General features: G+C 41.4%; 2 protein-coding genes across 9 annotated transcripts in view; one reads left to right on the top strand and one right to left on the bottom strand.

The window, feature by feature from the left end:
- DYTN (dystrotelin) overlaps window positions 1-16,890 on the bottom strand; it is a 129,404-nt gene that overhangs the window by 89,841 nt on the left and 22,673 nt on the right. The window contains exon 15 of one of the 8 annotated variants that reach the window (XM_088167879.1): window positions 11,706-13,684. The exons of the other annotated variants lie outside the window; for them this stretch is intronic. The gene's annotated coding sequence lies outside the window, so the exon portion shown is untranslated. Of the gene's footprint in view, window positions 1-11,705; window positions 13,685-16,890 lie in introns of those variants that run through there. 8 annotated transcript variants of the gene reach the window in all.
- On the top strand, window positions 8,525-14,286 carry FAM237A (family with sequence similarity 237 member A). The gene is made up of 2 exons (XM_014880256.2): window positions 8,525-9,697; window positions 13,569-14,286. The coding sequence occupies exons 1-2, from the start codon at window positions 9,325-9,327 to the stop codon at window positions 13,703-13,705; spliced, it is 510 nt and encodes a 169-aa protein (XP_014735742.1). The 5' UTR covers window positions 8,525-9,324; the 3' UTR covers window positions 13,706-14,286.

Genomic DNA, 16,890 nt, shown 5'->3' with positions numbered 1-16,890 from the left:
GGGCTGGGCAGGTAAGTAAAAGATTCAGGTCCCATTACATCTTTGCTTCAGTTTTCCTTCCTCTGATTTGGCTGGGCATTTTTTACTTCAAACACAAGATCTCTAGGACAGGAACTGTTGCACTCAAAGGTGACCTTTAGCACCTAGGCCAGGGAGCACTGGATTTAGGCAGGGCTGGTTTGCTGATAAGTTTGAGACAACCCCCTCCCCAGGTATTCAAAAAAACTATAATCTTCATGAAATTTTCAGCTGTGCCTAATCAGTAATAGGATAGGGGAAAAAAAAGAAAGGACCTTGTTAAATCAAACTATAGTATTTTCAGAAGTTCCAAATTAAATTCACTACATAGAAATCCACTTTAGTATCACCTTTGTAGCATCCCCTTTGAGAATAGGTTTCAAAGGGTATATTGTGAAATAAAAAAATGGGAGTTTCAAAGACTGAGTGGCCTGAACTATTAAAAATAAATAAAATACGTACTCAATATATAGTACTTTTTAAAAAACCCCAATTGTCTATTTGCCTCTATCACATGGTTCCTTACTGATAATGTATGGGTTTTGCTCATCTAAGTATTCTAAAAGACAGAGCTTTTACTACTTCATTCAGGAAAACCATTCAAGAAGGCAGATTTCTCTACCAATAAATTATTCATGACAGATCTTGCACATTTAAAAAACCCAACTTTCTTCTCTGACAGCAGCAGTAGTGTACGTATAAGGCTTCACATCTGTGGTTTGAAGAGTTACAAGTACTTTAGAAGTGTCAAAGAACCCCAGCAGGAGCTAGTAGCAGAACACAGAGCAAAGCAGATAGTCCAGCAAACAGTCTGAGAATGAGCAGGCAACCAAGACGATATAAGGATCCCAAAATTCCCTTTCACACAAGACAAGCATCCATCCTCATTACAGAATCTTCTGTGACCTATTTCTTGGCCCTAAATAGATTCCTATCCCCCCCCACTCCAATTTCTTCTTGAAGACTATTTTCCCCAAACAGCTTTGAGTGGGAATGTTCAGGCTCCCAGCAGGGGGTTGTGGCTGCCAGGGGAGTGCCTGTGCTGCGGGATGATGTGACCGTGGCAGGGCTGGCACCCTTCCTTGGTGGCCCACTGGCATGACCCAGGAGCTGCCCTGAGGCAAGCATGCTCAAACACCCTTTTCTCCCCAGAGCTGCGAGTAAGAAACACCCTCAAAGCAAGAAAAGGTAGGAGATTCCACATTGCAATCCTGCTCAGCTTCAGGAAAGAACACACTGTGAAAGTGCTTTTCTTCCCCAGAAGATTTGGCAGTAACTCCCTGAGAGACACTGATCCTGTAACAGCCCTGCTTTCTTACATGTTAGTGGCAGTTTTATGAAAACATGTTTCAATGAACTGCTCTTCTAACTGTGACATACCCAGGGTGACTCTTCTGTCTGCCTGCAGTGCTGAAGGTGAGAAGGATTTCTCCATTTTCTGTGGCAATATGAGGAAGCAGGAGGGCTGAGTCAGGAAGACCCAATGACTTGATTCTGGAACATGTTAGTATCAGTCCAGCATCTAAATTGCAATGAATCCCTTAATTCAAAACCTAACAGTTGTCTGGCTATGAATATCCAGAATGCCATTAAAATGAATTAAAAGCTCTCTAACTGAATGGTTAATGTGAAAAAACTTGCCTAAAAACCACAAACAATTAACTTTTAATATACTATACTATCAGTTTGGGATTCTTATTTTCTTGGAATGTTTTAGTCTAGAGAGAAATGTTGTCACATCCTTTACGAAGGTCATTTGCATTTATAGTGTCACATATCACCAGATTTTATGTTTTCAAGAACATATATTAGTTTTTAACTAGTTTTAATTAGTTTATATTAGTTTTAACATATATTAGTTTTTTTAATTGCTTAGGCTTGCACTTGTAAAAATACCTGCTCCACACATCTTTTCAAAGTTTATGTTAAATACATTTGCCAGAAGTGTTACCTCTTCCACAAATTAACTAAGTGGCTTCAAGAATGAAGCCAGTTCACACTTCTGACATGTCACCTAAATTTACTCTTGGGGAAACACTCCAGATAGGGCCCTGGAGACAGAGCCACTCACATACAACAACAGGTAGGCATAGAGAGGGAGAGCCATGATTAAAGAAAGACAAATCTATTCTAATGGGGAGCTGCAGTTCCTCCAACCTTCCAGCAGAAGGCCACTCCTCAGCATAGGCCAGAGACATGCCAGGGTGTCCGCAGAGCTCCAGGTCCTGGCACAGAAATACCCTGGTCACCTGCCTGTCCCATGTCTTGTCAATCCATGGAAATGTTTCAGGTCATCAGCAACAGTGTACAGCACTGAAAAATTGTATGTTTAAGTAACTACATCTTTCCACTACTTAGAACTGCTTGAGTGTTGCATCACACCCAGTGACTTTCCTGCTGGCCATTTCAACAGAGAATAGACCTAGAGGGTTGTTGAAAACAGTGTGGGGTCATCAAACACTTTGGGAGATTCAAGCCACAGGAAAGAAAAAAGACAACTTGACATCAAAAGTTTAAAAAAACAGGTTTAGATACTCAAAGCCCTCTACATACCACTTTTAAAATGATAAAATATAGGTGCAGAATTTGGATCAAGTATTTAATTTCATTTCCAAGAAGCTCTTAGGTATGTTTGTCAGAGAGCCAAATTTAAGGACAGCATTCCTCTGCTTAAAAGAGAATTGGAAAAGTTAAAAGTGGAAGTAGGATTGCACACTCTGCCTTTATGGATTTTGAAGAGAAAAAAAAAAAAAAAAAGTCAAGCTTCTGACAGGTATTTAAAGCTAACAGACCTCTAGGTTTCTCCCACTCTGAGAATCACAAGTTTTGCCTTTGCTGTCACTTAGCCAAGTTTCACACAAGGCTGGAGTAATTTGGATTCCAATTCAGCAAAACACAAACTTTCAACTAAGATTATGTGCCAAATCTCTTTTCTAACATGTAAATGCTTACTTAACTCAAGCAACCATAAGCCACTGCCTATTAACTTAAATGTTGATTTAAAACCACATCAGAAGGTTTGCTGGGAGCAAATGCATGAAGGGAGCAGCTCTGTATACAGTTATTTACACATTTGCTCTATTCAAAAAGCAAATACCAGTGAAATGGTCTCCTGCTTTTCTTACTTACCCTTTATTCCTTTATCCTGATGATTTAACATTTTGCTTTACCTTTTTCTGGTAGAAATAGCATCCTTTCTGTACTGTTACATGATCTGAAACCACTATCTCATCTAGGAGTAAATAATCAACTTTTCTTGATAAAAATATCCTTCTGCAAATGACTCTGGATATGACCTACAGTTCATGTGAATTAAATCCATAAGATATGGAGACCCATAAGACATGAACACTGGTTGCCAGGGGAATATATCTTGTGCTGCAATGAAAGAAAGATTATTGATAGCTTAAGAAGGGCATAGAAAGCTTTACTGAGGGAGTGTGTGGAACTGAATGAGATGGCCAATCCTGGTATGTTTCTTCTCCACTAGGAGGCTGAGGCAATCAATCTAATTATCAAAAACCTCTTTCCCAGAAATAGAATAAAAGGTTCAGAGTGAGCAGAGTGTAGTAGGCTCAGGAAGTATTTGTGGAGCCAACTATTTTATCTGTAGCAGTATTTCCCTTGAGCAGTAACTCTCATTTCTGTGAGAGCCCCTGGTTCAATACCCTTGGGTCTGCCAGAATTCTGGGTATAATGAAACTAATGTTGTTCTTCACCCAAAGCCAGATAAAGTGCACTCCAGAAGGGGCTTCAAATAAACTCACTTCTTAACGATGAATCAACAAAGGTTGCAGGTTGACAGAAATTTATCAACTCACAAGAAACATTTTATCATTTCCTTCCATTTGGGTCTATTTGTAACAACATGGAGCACAGTCCTTAGAGCAGCACACCACAGATACAGAAACAGCAGCAAAAGCCATTCCTGTGGTGTTTTTATCTTGTTCTGCTCTGACCCCTGCAGCCAGGCCAGCCATGAACACAAGCAGCCCCAGAGCCTTTACCTAAGAATTGCCTTCAGGTTCCATCACAACACCCAGGCCTTACTTGCACACTTTGCTTTTCTCCTTTGCCTGGCTCAGCCCCCAAACACAAAGGCAAGGAGAAGCACACTGACACACTTGCCAGGGGGGCTCCACATTGCACATGGTCCCAGAATCAGGTACAGAGCAAACTTTAAAAAGAAACAGATAAAACCAAAAGCTGATTCTTAAGGATCATTTTAGCCCTAGAACCCCAAAGAAGGAAGTCTATTGGAATAGCTTGTATTTGGTAGGACAGAGAAGAAATACTGGACATTCTACATATGAGAGGCTTCCCACACCATGTTGCAAGGGCCCCTTGCAAGGTATTACACTCTTCAGTTCATCTTGAAGTCTGTTTCAGCAGTTGGTGACCACTATTCCCAAACTCACACTTCTAGTCAAATAAATGGAACATTTGCAAGTTGGCCAAAGTCCTACAGGATAGCTATTTACAAGGGTTCTTCTAGCCAGTGTTCTCTCATCCCCAAAAAGTTCCTTGCACTTTTGTTAAACAGTAACATTACTTACACAAAATACACTTTCACAGGGATTGCTTATTGAGGAGATAAAGCATCAGAAGAAAAGCAAAGCAGTGTTTATTGTCATAGGCACATCACAATATCAAGGGTTTGGAAAGGAAGTTCCTTCTCCATTTACATGGACTGGATGCACAGAAAGAATGCAAAAAGTAAAGGTATTGATGAACATCAGAGAAACCCGTCTCAAGCCAACTCTCCAGCTCATGTGAACCAGGGTGGCCCCACTGACTTCAGCTAAGATAAGCCTTATGCTACCGAAGCACAGTTGCTGTCTGGAGAAGGGATTGATTCCACGTGCAGAGATAAAAGAGAGTTGCCAGTGAAAGCCTTGGAAAAATAAATAGTTTGCTGCCCAGCTGGCATGGATTTGTGCAGCCACCCTGGCTTCAGACAGGCAGCAAGGTGCTACATGATTTGGCCTATATAAACTACAGAGTGAGGAAAAAATAATGGTCTCACCTGCCTATTGCTTCAAATAGCTGATGCTAAGCAAGTTCTGCTCAACACTGGTTATCAGCATGGTCACAGAGCCCAGCTCTTTGAGTAATAATGTTTTCTGTATGCAAGGGGATCACAGCAGACACAGTGGGCACAGGCAGAGTTGTGCTCAGGCTTTTCTCTCCATGCTGCAGGTAACAGGGGACAGCCTTTTCATCAATGCTTTCCTGTCACTTCCCTACTAATTTAACTCATTTCTCCAATATACAGAGGTTTTTCAGCTGCTACACAAAAGTCATCTCAATCCAGCTGAGAACCTCACAGAGAGACAACGTAACAACAGTAGACCACATTATTGTTCTTGGGAGGGAAAATATAACCAGACCACCCCCCTTCCCTGGAGAATGTACAGCCCTACAAGTTAGCTCTTCTTTAGGTGAAGTTCTGTAAATTGAGCTGCAGTGAGCAGCTCAGCCCAGCTACTTCAACTAATGCCTTTAAGTGAAGCCCTTCTGTGGCTCTTCTCTGGGTCTCTGCTTTAACTTCCAGGAGAGCTGGACCTGCGGCATGTGGGCTGAGCCCTAGCCAGCAAATATTTCTAGTCGAGCCACACAAACTCCGGCTCTGGGGTGGGGGGATCTGCAACAGACAAGCACATAAAGCAAGATGCCCGAGTTCTGAGCCAGCTCCGGACAGCAGGAGTTCCAAGAGCGGACTTGCTTTCTGCCCTTCCCCTCCTGCCCCGCCCGGTGCAGCGCTAGTAAGAGAGGGGGCAGGGGGAGGGACGCAGCTTTCCAGGTCTGTTACTCTTCCATCCCCCTGCGCACCCCTTCCCCTCGGCCAGAGGTAGCACGGCCACCAAGCTACCCCGGGAGGGCCGGGGTCCGCAAGCAGAGAAGTGGAGCAGACTTGCAGCAAGGACAGCTCCGTGCAGAGAAAAAGGGAGCTCCGGGTGCCCGGGAGCAGCGGTCGGGGCCAGGGGGTGGGGGCTGCTCCTGAGCCCTGACGTAAAAACTAAGCGAGGCTGCCCGCTCTGGCTTCTTAAGGAGCGCAGCGGCGGCAGCGGGCTCGGAGAGTCCTGCCCTGGCCGGAGCGCCGAGGTAAGCGCAGAGAGCTGCGGGCGGCGCCGGGGTGGAGCGGGACGGGACGGGACGGGAGCGGAGCGGGCGGGCGGGAGCGGCGGCGGAGCCGGGCGCTGCCCGGAGATCGGCTGCGGCAGCCGCACGGCCAAGGGAATATCCGTAAGCAAGAGCTCCAAGTTAAATGATAATAACAAATTAACTGATTAACTCTTAAATTATTCTTGCAAGGCATTATCCATGGCTGGGAGTGGAACAGGACACTAAACTGCAAAGAGAAGCAGGGATAGGGGGGAGCATGGGAAAAGTCAGAATCAGGAAGTGTAAATAGCACTCACACGCACGCAAACTTTAACGTATGGACAGAAAGACCTAAAGATTGGATGGTGTAGGGGAGGAATTGCATGGATGCATTCACCACATGCACAGGTAAGAGATTAATGAAATCGGCTTTTCCTGGGCATACTCTCCAGCTCTCAACTGTCTAAAAAAAATACAGTCTTGAACCTTGTGGAAGACTAACAGCACAGTGCTGCTGGAGTTTGACCAGACCATAAGGACTAGTGGCCTTTGCTGCTGGCCCTTACTAATGCCATGCACATCCTATTTTCAGGGGCACCGATTCTCATATTAATGCTCTACCGACTTCCCTGCCCAGGGCTGTCCCTTTGTTTTGACAAATCCAGAACCCTTGTCTTAGCCAGTTTTGCAACTTATAAAGTTTAGAATAGGTGCTGGGAAGCAGAAAATGCAAAGTAACCAGTTCCGTTTTTAACCTGTACAAATGAAATGGGCTCTATCAAAGTCACAGAACCATCATTTAAAGGATCATAGTACTATTATTTAGTATTATTCCTTTGTTTGAACAATCTGTTGTTGTTGGGGCTCCCTGCCCACTGTCCCATGTCTGTCTCCTCACCCTCATGGTCACATGTGAGACTGCTAAATTGCTTTGAAAACCAGAAACTTGATAAAGTTAACTATGACCCTTGAAAAAGTCCCAGTAAACAGCCATACGTGCATGCTGCATGGCATGTATACATAGGTGTCTGTTCCCAGTCGAAGGGCTCTGATGCACAAAGAAGAATGAAGTAGTGACTCACAGGATGTTTTTGGCTTGCTTCTGAGAAAGCAATCAAAACCTGCCTCATGGAGTAGGGTACAGAAGAATGATGCTTCTTGGGGATCTTGGGAGCAGCAGGACAGCCCTATTACTACCACCACTGTAGTAAGTGACGTCCACTAGGCAGAGCAGTGTGGGAAGAGCAAGCTGTCCCTCTTTTGTTCCTTAAATGCAATGTTCAGGTCCAGGGCTGTCAAGCCAGCTCTTCTCACAACACCCGCACTTGGATTAACAGGTGACTGTAAGGAAGTCGGAATACCTCAAAAATGCTCCCAGAACGTGACTGGATAGCCAGACAGGCGGTAGGTAAGAATAACATTGCTAGCAATGAAACCTCTGAAGAGTCCTTTAGCTCTGCAATGAAATACAATCCACAAAGCAGACTACTCTTCCCTAGCCTTGCACACAGGCTATGGCTGGACTACTTTTCACATACAATCCCTCTGCACATGAGCATCCTGTCTTGGACATTTTTCTTCACATAGCAAAAGAACACTTCTTCAGGATCACTCATGGAAGATACTTTCTACACAAAAAGCCAGTTGCTTATCTAGCTCATTAAGAGAAGCAGCTTCCCCACCCCCAACAACCAAAAAAAATTAAAAAGAAAAAAGTACAAGCATGAATACTCAGCAGATCAGCACATATATTAAACTGAATTTTGTCCTAAATGCTGATCTCAGATGTAGCTGATTTTCACAATGGGAAGTTTTCCATATGCCATGAGCTACACTAAAAACAAGCCCCCAAATTTGTTCAATACCAGAAATGCTAGAAGCATGTTAGAAAATACAACAGAGAAGTATGTCCTAGAAATTAAATCTGATGGAGACAACTGGGCCTTTCTATCCACAAAAGGTTATCATTCTCAGAATTTCTACCCATGCATCATAGATACTACTTAGCAAATATCAGTTTTAACAGTTAATTCTAAGTGATCTGCTAAGTACACATCTGTACTTTTTAATATACATAAATACATCTCAGCATAGGAAAGACATGGACCTGCTAGAGCAAGTCCAGAGAAGGGCCATGAAAATGATGAGCAGGTGAAGCAGGTCTCCTAAAAGGACAGGCTGAGAAAGTTGGGGCCATTGCACCTGGAGAAGAGCAGGCTCTAGGGACCCCTTGTTGCAGCCTTCTAGTACTTAAAGAGGGCCTATAAGAAAGATGGAGACAGGCTTTTTAGCAGGGCCTCTTGCAAGAGGACAAAGAGTGATGGTTTCAAACTGAAGGAGGACCAAATTAGATGAGATATAAAGAAAAGAATCTTTTAAAATGAGGGTGGTGATGAGTGGAACAGGCTGTTCAGAGAGGTGGAAGATGCCCTATCCCTGAAAACAGTCAAAGTCATGTTGGACAGGACTCTGAGAAATCTGATGTGGTTGAAGATGTTCCTGCCAATGGCAGAAGGGTTGGACTGGAGACCTTTAAAGGTCCCCTGCAATTTGAACTGTTCTATGATTCTATATGCATGGGTACATGTTGTACAATACAGCTATGTGATGGCTTTGCTATACCCTCTTTTCAGACCTGTTCTGCCTTTTAGCACCTAAACCACTCCTGGTCAGTGGATGAATCTGAAATCTGCAATAATTAGAACCATTAAAACATATTCTCAACAAAATTTTTTCCACCTGCTGTCCACTGATCCTTATGATTCTCAAGACTATTTTAAAGGACTCATAAAATTTTTGAGAAGAGCAAGACTGCCTAAAAGCTTAAATTATGTAAAAAGGAATAGATTTTTATTGAAAAATATTAGAGATCTGTAAAGCAAAAATGGCAAAAACCTTTCAATATTAAGAATTTCCAGATAAGACAGTTCATAATTCAGATCTGAGGATTATTAAAAATTTTTATACATGCTTCTGCTGCACAGGGCACAGCAACTCCTCTAGTGTTTTTATATGCATGTAAAAAGCATACACAAGTCTTTAAGGAGCAGAGAAACAACATCTGAGTGTCTTGTATATATCATGTAAAGTAACAGGACTTTATTCTGGCATCTAAGAGCGAGACTTTTTCAGCTTCTCTTGTTTTTCTTATATTTCAGTGACACTCTAGATCTTGGAAGCAGAGGAAGAATTCACTGCACCATGAGACTCACCTGCTCTCTCTTACTCATGGCAGTGTTCTGTGTGACACCTTTCTTCTGTCACAGTCAAATTGATCCACTGACTCTTGGGCGGGCCGACCCCCAGTGCTGGGAATCCTCCTCGGCTGTTTTACTGGAGATGAGGAAGCCTCGCATTTCTGACTCTGTCAGTGGCTTTTGGGACTTCATGATCTTTCTGAAATCCTCAGAGAACTTGAAACACGGGGCTTTGTTCTGGGACCTGGCTCAGCTCTTCTGGGATATCTATGTGGACTGTGTGCTCTCCAGAACCCATGGCCTGGGGAGAAGGCAGCTGGCAAAAGCTGAGCAGAAGACTGCTACTCTACGTTCTCAGTTCACAGGGAGAAACCAAGGTCACTAGTCCTTTAATATGCATCTAGTGGGCAATAATTAGAGTCTAGTGGGAAAGAAAAGATATTGAGGCCTATTGTGCTATGTGGTAATAATACAAAAACAGAGGATGGTGCTGTGTAAAAATCCGCTACTCCTCCCAGTGAAGTGTAGAGCTGTGTTTATGTTCAATGTGATCTCAGTAAAAATTTGACCTCCAAACAACCTGAACTATAACAACAGCTTTTAAGTTTCAGTTTGATAGGGCAGGAAAAGCAGCAGAAAGTGTAATACAGGAGGATTCAAACAAAGAAGGCAGCTCAGCAATATTCTTCCACACCAGCATTTTTATCACAGTTGTGCTATGAATGGGCTAGTTCTGAACTCCCCATTCTGAGAGGAATGCACTGCTCTGTGCTGTTGGGGAGACTGGCAGCCTATTGGCAGAGGGTAGGGGTATGCCAGCTTGCCATCTAGCAGTCAGCCACTAGCTGTTTTCCATTTCCACACTGGTAACTTTACCCAGCACGCAATGGAAACAGACCTAGGGCTTAGATGCATGTAGGCTTTCAGACACAACTACAGCTCCAGGAAGAACACCACTACCTGTGACACTAAATACTGCAATTCCTAGACTCCAGGTTCCCACCCCCTCTCCATATGCATGTCAATTACTGTCCTCATTCTCAGAAGGGAGATACAGTATAGCCTAAATCTCAGTCCCTCCCAAGGCTTCAGTTCTGATCCTGCCACCAGCAGATATATTCTTGCCTGGAGAATATCCACTTTCAGGTAGAGATAGGTGCTATAATTTGATGGAGAGGTAGAAGTGCTGTTGCCATCACCAGCAGTGTAGTGCATGGGCCACAGTGAGAAGGCAGAATTGCCTTTACACTTCAGTGGATTGAGACCCTTATCTCCACATTCTAGAGCAGTGTCTTAGTTATTGAGATCTTTGGGGAGAACGTTCATGGAATAAGGAAGAGCCTCTCTGAGCAAGTACCCATTAGAGTATTTCTACAAAAGGACTTGAACTCAGGGTTCTCACACCCCAGGGACAATATACCACTGGATCATCCCACTCCTGCCCATAACCTAAAACATTTTTGAGTATTGAAAGCTAGAATCTGGGATAGGAAGGACTGAGAGGTCCTTACCCTCGTACCTACAGGCAGTATCCTGAACTTTGAGATAGGAGTTGAGTCTGAATCTATCCCCTCAGACTAAAAAATTCACACACACAGAGTCAATTTCTAAATCATGAGTCAAACAACCACTACCTGCATTTTAAAAGCAAGGACTGGATCCTATCTTGCTCTGCAAAGAGTCTTAGCTCTGACTGGATCTTTACTGTGTTGGCATGCAGCTCAGAACCCACTTCTGGTTTCCAAGTGGTTTTAGAAATCACACAGGCAACAAGTTGCTCAATCCTTACCACACTGACACATAGAATCTAGTTTTAGACACATGAGGCAGTAGTATTGTCAAAAACTGAGATAATCCACCAGGTTAAAGCACCAGATTAATTTTTGTTTGGGATTGCAGCTTTGAATATCACTGTCTAAACTCCCACTTAGCCTTTTGTTTACATCTGGCTCTACATATCTTTATCACACTGTGATTTTCCTAAACAAAGAGCTTTTGTTCCAGTCAAGATTACAGAGTATCAGTCTGATGTGTTCTAAAGAATCAAATTAAGGGTTTTATAATAAATTCTGACTACTCTTTTATACAAAGAGATTTTTAAGTATTAAGTATTCACACTATCTTTGCTTTGTGAATTGTAATCAGTTAATCTGGTTTCTCTGTACAACTGATTAACATCAGTCTGTAGCAGGCAGCTTATAGCAGTGACAGCCTAATTTTTTTTTAGAGGAGCTATCTAACTTCTCATCCAAGTCCCACAGTTTCTTAACAAAGCCAGCTGTTTTAATCTTTGTAACCTGTGATTCTACTGCCTTATTTCACCAGTGAAAGTAGAAATCAATTAGTAATAATTGCAGATAGAAAGCACATAGCAAATGTGAGGAATAGAATTTCCACTTTTTATGCATAGAGATATAAGCTTGTTTTCTCAGCCCCATGAGCAGCACTAACAGCACTTAAATTACCTTCACATCTACATGGTTGGATATAAAGAGTTTTCAGTAGGCTTGTTCTAGAAATCCAAAACTAAAGAAAATTTTTTGTTTATACTGTTACTTTTGCAACAATTGATATCTTCATTGCTTCATACCCAAGTTTTTACTCTTATTCCTCTTAAACAGTTAAAATTTGAACATGTTTGGGGTTTGCTCTGTTTTTTTTAATTGCAAACAGGATCATAAATCAAGAATGAAGAGCAATCTGTAACCTGCCTTCACTGTTCCTTAAACATATCACTGAATTAGAAAAGGCAAAACAGAAATCTGAACTTAGCACAAAAATACTGATATTAAGGTGTTATTATTAGCATTAAATTTCGGAACTAATGGATAAATCCTACTTGTGAAGACTGAGAATCAGGAACTTTCCAAAGGAGAAAAAAAAAACAGTCCTCCAAGCAAAAAAAGACCCCAAACAAAACTACTTTGTCACGTCTTAGAGGCACTTCCACAGTTACCCATACTTGGTTCTCCTGGGAAAAATTTTTCTTCAAGTATGCACCCAGAAGTGGGAGAAGTATCCCAGTTCCAGACTTACAGATTCAAACACTGTTTTCTGGACCAGTCTAGTCCTTCCAGGCTTTTGACTGTACTCACAGCCTGAAGATACTCTTAAACTTTATACAATCCATGAAAAAGACTACAGAATTAGAATAGTTAAATATGAATAATCTGACAAACTGTGTCAATCCACCTAAAATCATACTTAACCCAGGAGCATTTCAATTCCTTTGATATTCTGCAGAGAAGCATTAATCAGCTTTAGGTAGAGGCAAGCAGAGAGAGTTTTTCAGTTACCTGGCCAAGCTACCTTTAGTAACTCATCCCTTTCCCCTAACAAAATCCAAACACCATGAAAAAGCCAGTTTCATAAGTGCATTCCCAATCTATTACAACACTGTAGTTACATTACAGTTATAACAACTCTTAACCAAAATAAGATTTTGGAACCACAAGGAAAACATAAGTTTCGTACTCACAGCAATCTTCCTGAAGAGCAGCTGTACAAGAAGATCCTCCCTAGAAACATCTGAATACTACAGATAATTCTCTGCCTCTTTTTTCCTTACCCAGCAGTCCCACTGCCCCTTACCACTCAGTGGCCTCAGCTGTGCACACCTCCCTCTTGGGTGCAGGTGATTAGGCTCAGACCAGCCCTCGCACCTGGCCCAAGACAGACAATTTGCTGTCCCAACTCTGCAAGCTCCTGGGGGTAGTAGGACAAAGGCTGTTGTACAACTGAGATCTGGTAAATAAGCAGGTATTATGTTAATCAGTTCCTTTTTCAGAAGACAAATATGTCTGAAAGAAAGAAGACCAATCTGTTCCCTTTTAGAGATCATTGCAAAGGCCCCATAGTTCCTCAAGGAAATAACAAATGTGCAACTAGACAGTGTGAGACATCACGCCCACTGTGCAGAGAGGTTGATAACAGGTCAGTGAGTTAGAAGGATTCTGAGCAGACTTAAGCCCTTTGATTCTGCTAATTACAAGTAGAAGAGTTTTGTAGGAAGACTAAAAGAAAAGGTCCATGCTGGGAAAAGATCAAAGTGACTTGACACTGAAAGGCAACATGCAAATGGAGGGATATGGCTATCACCAGAGGAAGAGACTTGGGGGCAATGCTGATAAAATGAGGAACAGCAGCAGCTAATGGCAGAGGAAACATGGATGTGGGAAACTGAGCATTCAGCTGCTCTTTGCTGTTTGGAAATTATTTACTGATATGCATTTTTATGTCACTTTTCAGGGACATTTTCTCATATTCAGAGGTCACCAGTTCTGAAGAAGGACTCATTTGAAGATATAATAAGCATCCATATAGATAAGAGTAGATCTATATTACTTGGAAGAATCACTGGAGAGCTAGGAAAAAAGAGGAAATAACACATTTAGTCTGAGATTCTGATTTGTAGATAATTTTTAACTACTTGTTTTTTGCATTTTAATCCCCATTGATGTCAATTTATGTGGTTGAAGAAGGCATGTAACCTCAAGCACTACATCTCTGATTAACTTGGACTTACGGGTTTTCTTAATTATGAATTTTGTCTCCTTAGTAAACTGCATGATTCATAAGCAGATGCTTCCTTTAAACTGTGTGTATATCAGGCTTTTTGTAATACATGTGATTTGTTTAAATTATTGTCTTTTGGGTGCCAAAGCAGGAAATAACTGATCCTTCAATAAAACATAGGCAAGCAGAGAAGGAAGTTGTCAAAAAAACTCCACTGGCTCCAAGACAGGATTAGAGAAGAGATGGTGATTTTTTGGTTGTATGCAGAGCTGTACACTTGTAAAGAGCAAGCCCTGCTCAGAGAAATCATCCTACTAAAGGAAAACAGTACATATTTCTGCATGAAAAATACCTTCCAAGAGTGTTTTCAGTTTTCCAGTAAAAGGGTTAACAGATTTTACCAGCTCCTCTGCTTTCACACTTACAATGTCTTATCACAAAAATTCTCATACATAACGTGCATTCACTTCTTTTTTAGTTTACAAGTTCTTTGTAGGAAAATCAATTTCTTCTGATTCTTACTGATAACCCTAATAGTCATTTTGACATTAAACTAATGCAATACTACTTATGGCAGGTAACATTTGATTGCTTTTATGATATAAATTATTTCCATTGCCAGACTGGCTGGGTGAAATCATGAATTTCGTCTTTCCAGGGCTGTTACATTTAGTTATTCATTCAAAGTTTCTTTCCTTGAGCATGTAGCAATATTTGGTGGGGCTTTTTTTCTTTTTCCCAAATGTCCACAGTAAAAGGGGCCTCCTGGTTGTTCAACAAGTTGCAGAAATAGGTTCAAGTAATAAAATCTATAAAGAAATCTTGAAATGGTTACTGGCCTGAACAAAATAAGGCTTAATAACAGGCCCATTGTGGGTAATCCTGACTTAAGGAAGAACACAAAAGACTGGAAGAGGGCTATAGCAGCTTCAATGGCACTGAATTTGTGCTTCAAGTTAAACATGCAGCAAACCATTTAAATGTTCAAGAGAGGAGAGAACACTAAAGCAGGATAAACACAAGAACACACAGTTCATTGTACTCAGCAGCAGAGCCCCAGTTGCAGCCGCAGCCTGAGAGCGCTTTGCTACTACGTGGGAGGGCAGCAGGAGCATTGCTACAACAGATCTGCCATCTCCTCTACTGATGCCGTTAATTAATTACATTGTTGTAAAATATCTAAAAGCCTCACTGTTGCAATTTTGTATCAATGTAAGAGAGTCTTCACTCACAGTCCCTACAGCTACCAAGACCAGTGCCTGACAGTGTTGCGGGCTGGATGCCTCAGCCCAGGAGGATTGGTATTGAAGTAGAGCAGATGTTACCTGCTCCCAAGCTCTAGCAAATGCGCAATCAGACAGATTATCTGAACAGGTCCTGTTTAACTGAGATCCTTTTGCACAGAGCCCTTTGGGCAGATGTTAGTGCTTCCACTTTTCATAGGTCCCACCTGTAACAACACGATCCATTAGGAAATGGCTGAGGGAAATACCACTATGGACCAAGACGATATTTAGCTTAAATGAATTTGCAATACTTCTCTACTTCAGTAAGCTTCTTAATTAATAGACTGTAGCAAAATTCAGCCTTAGAGGCAATGGACAGGAAAGGATGTGGAAGCAAGACTGAAAAAACAGATGAATCTCTAGTATAGATCACACTATGGAGAACATTTGGAAATTGCTGATGTAAAGAGACAATCTGTTATTAATTGTGCTGAAATAAAAAAGGGGATGCACCTAACTACATGTAAAACTGCAAGTGATAGAGTGCAAGTATAAAATAAAACATAAAAAGAGTGTCTGTATTAAAAAACAAAGCAAGGGCTCTCAGTATGAGATGAAAGTAGATCTGCTATACAGGAACGTTTTTAAAACGTCGCTGTGTTTAAAGACTGGAAATTGCCTCCTACCACTTTTCCTTATAAACTTCATGGCAGATCTTTGAGTGAGCTAAAATTATTTTTGCAGGTAATGTCCCTGGCTTACTGTTTCTCAGTCAGAGCGTGTCAGAAAAAGGATAGGATGAACATGTCTGACTGAAGTACCTTCACTGTCAGCTGAATTGAATAAAGACCTTGTGATTTTGTCCCTTTCATCTTACAGGGGTCTGTGAGCTAAAAAACTTCTTCTTAGCAAGGAAAACAATTAAGTCTTTACATACTGACATGAAAGAAGAATTCATGGTAGTTCAGAAATATCTATTTTTAAGAACTTGTGCTCCAGATCTATTCGATGTTGCTTCAGACCAAACCAGCATTTGCCAGTTGCTACTGTTTCCAACCAAGTTTAATTCAGATGCATGCACTAGAAGGACTTTTGAAGCCTCATTAGATGCTGATGGGTATCTTCCCATAATCAACAATTAGGTTCCTTGGATTGTTGTGTATGTCTCTCAGCACTGGTACTCAGTACTGCAAAAGCGACTAAACTTCTATCTCACAGTATATTTATGTTATGATATGGGTATGTTCACTTTCCAATTACCTCATCACTATTTGTTCTCTGGGGTCCTCCCTCCTCCCCCAATAAGTTTATTTTCTTTAATTTTCACCCTCTTTACACTTCCTTTGCTGGAGACAAACCACTTGTTATCTTCCAGTAGCATGCCATTATTTCTTGCTGTAAATTCTAGAGTGTTTGCAGGCCTCCTTTGACCAAAAATGAGCAGAAAGAATGAGGAATGTTCATTAATCTCACTACCACAGTGCAAGCTCTTGCAAGAAGATGACTGAGGTGCTACCAACAGAAAATAAGATTTCTAGCCTCTTTAATTAGTCAGGCAGTCCCTTTATCTTGATGATTATAACTCATTCTGAAAAATACAATACAAGAAAAATCTATGAGAAAAATCTATGTGGAAAATCCTTGTGGAGTTCAGCTAAGTAGCTTTTCTTAAGCCCTATGCTTTTCATTAGCCTATTCAATCCCATCATCCTAAACACTGTTTGATTATATATGAAAAGAAGCTTCAGAATAAAATTTACCTAACTTTTCTCTCAGAGCTTCCAAAATTTTTTTATTTTTTCACCAGAGTGAAATTTATTTTCTTTGTA

Source organism: Sturnus vulgaris, chromosome 7 (genome assembly GCF_052056855.1).
Source record: "Sturnus vulgaris isolate bStuVul1 chromosome 7, bStuVul1.hap1, whole genome shotgun sequence".
NCBI lineage: Eukaryota > Metazoa > Chordata > Aves > Passeriformes > Sturnidae > Sturnus > Sturnus vulgaris.
Note: the sequence above shows the minus strand (reverse complement) of the source record. Positions and strands in the feature narration are given on the sequence as shown.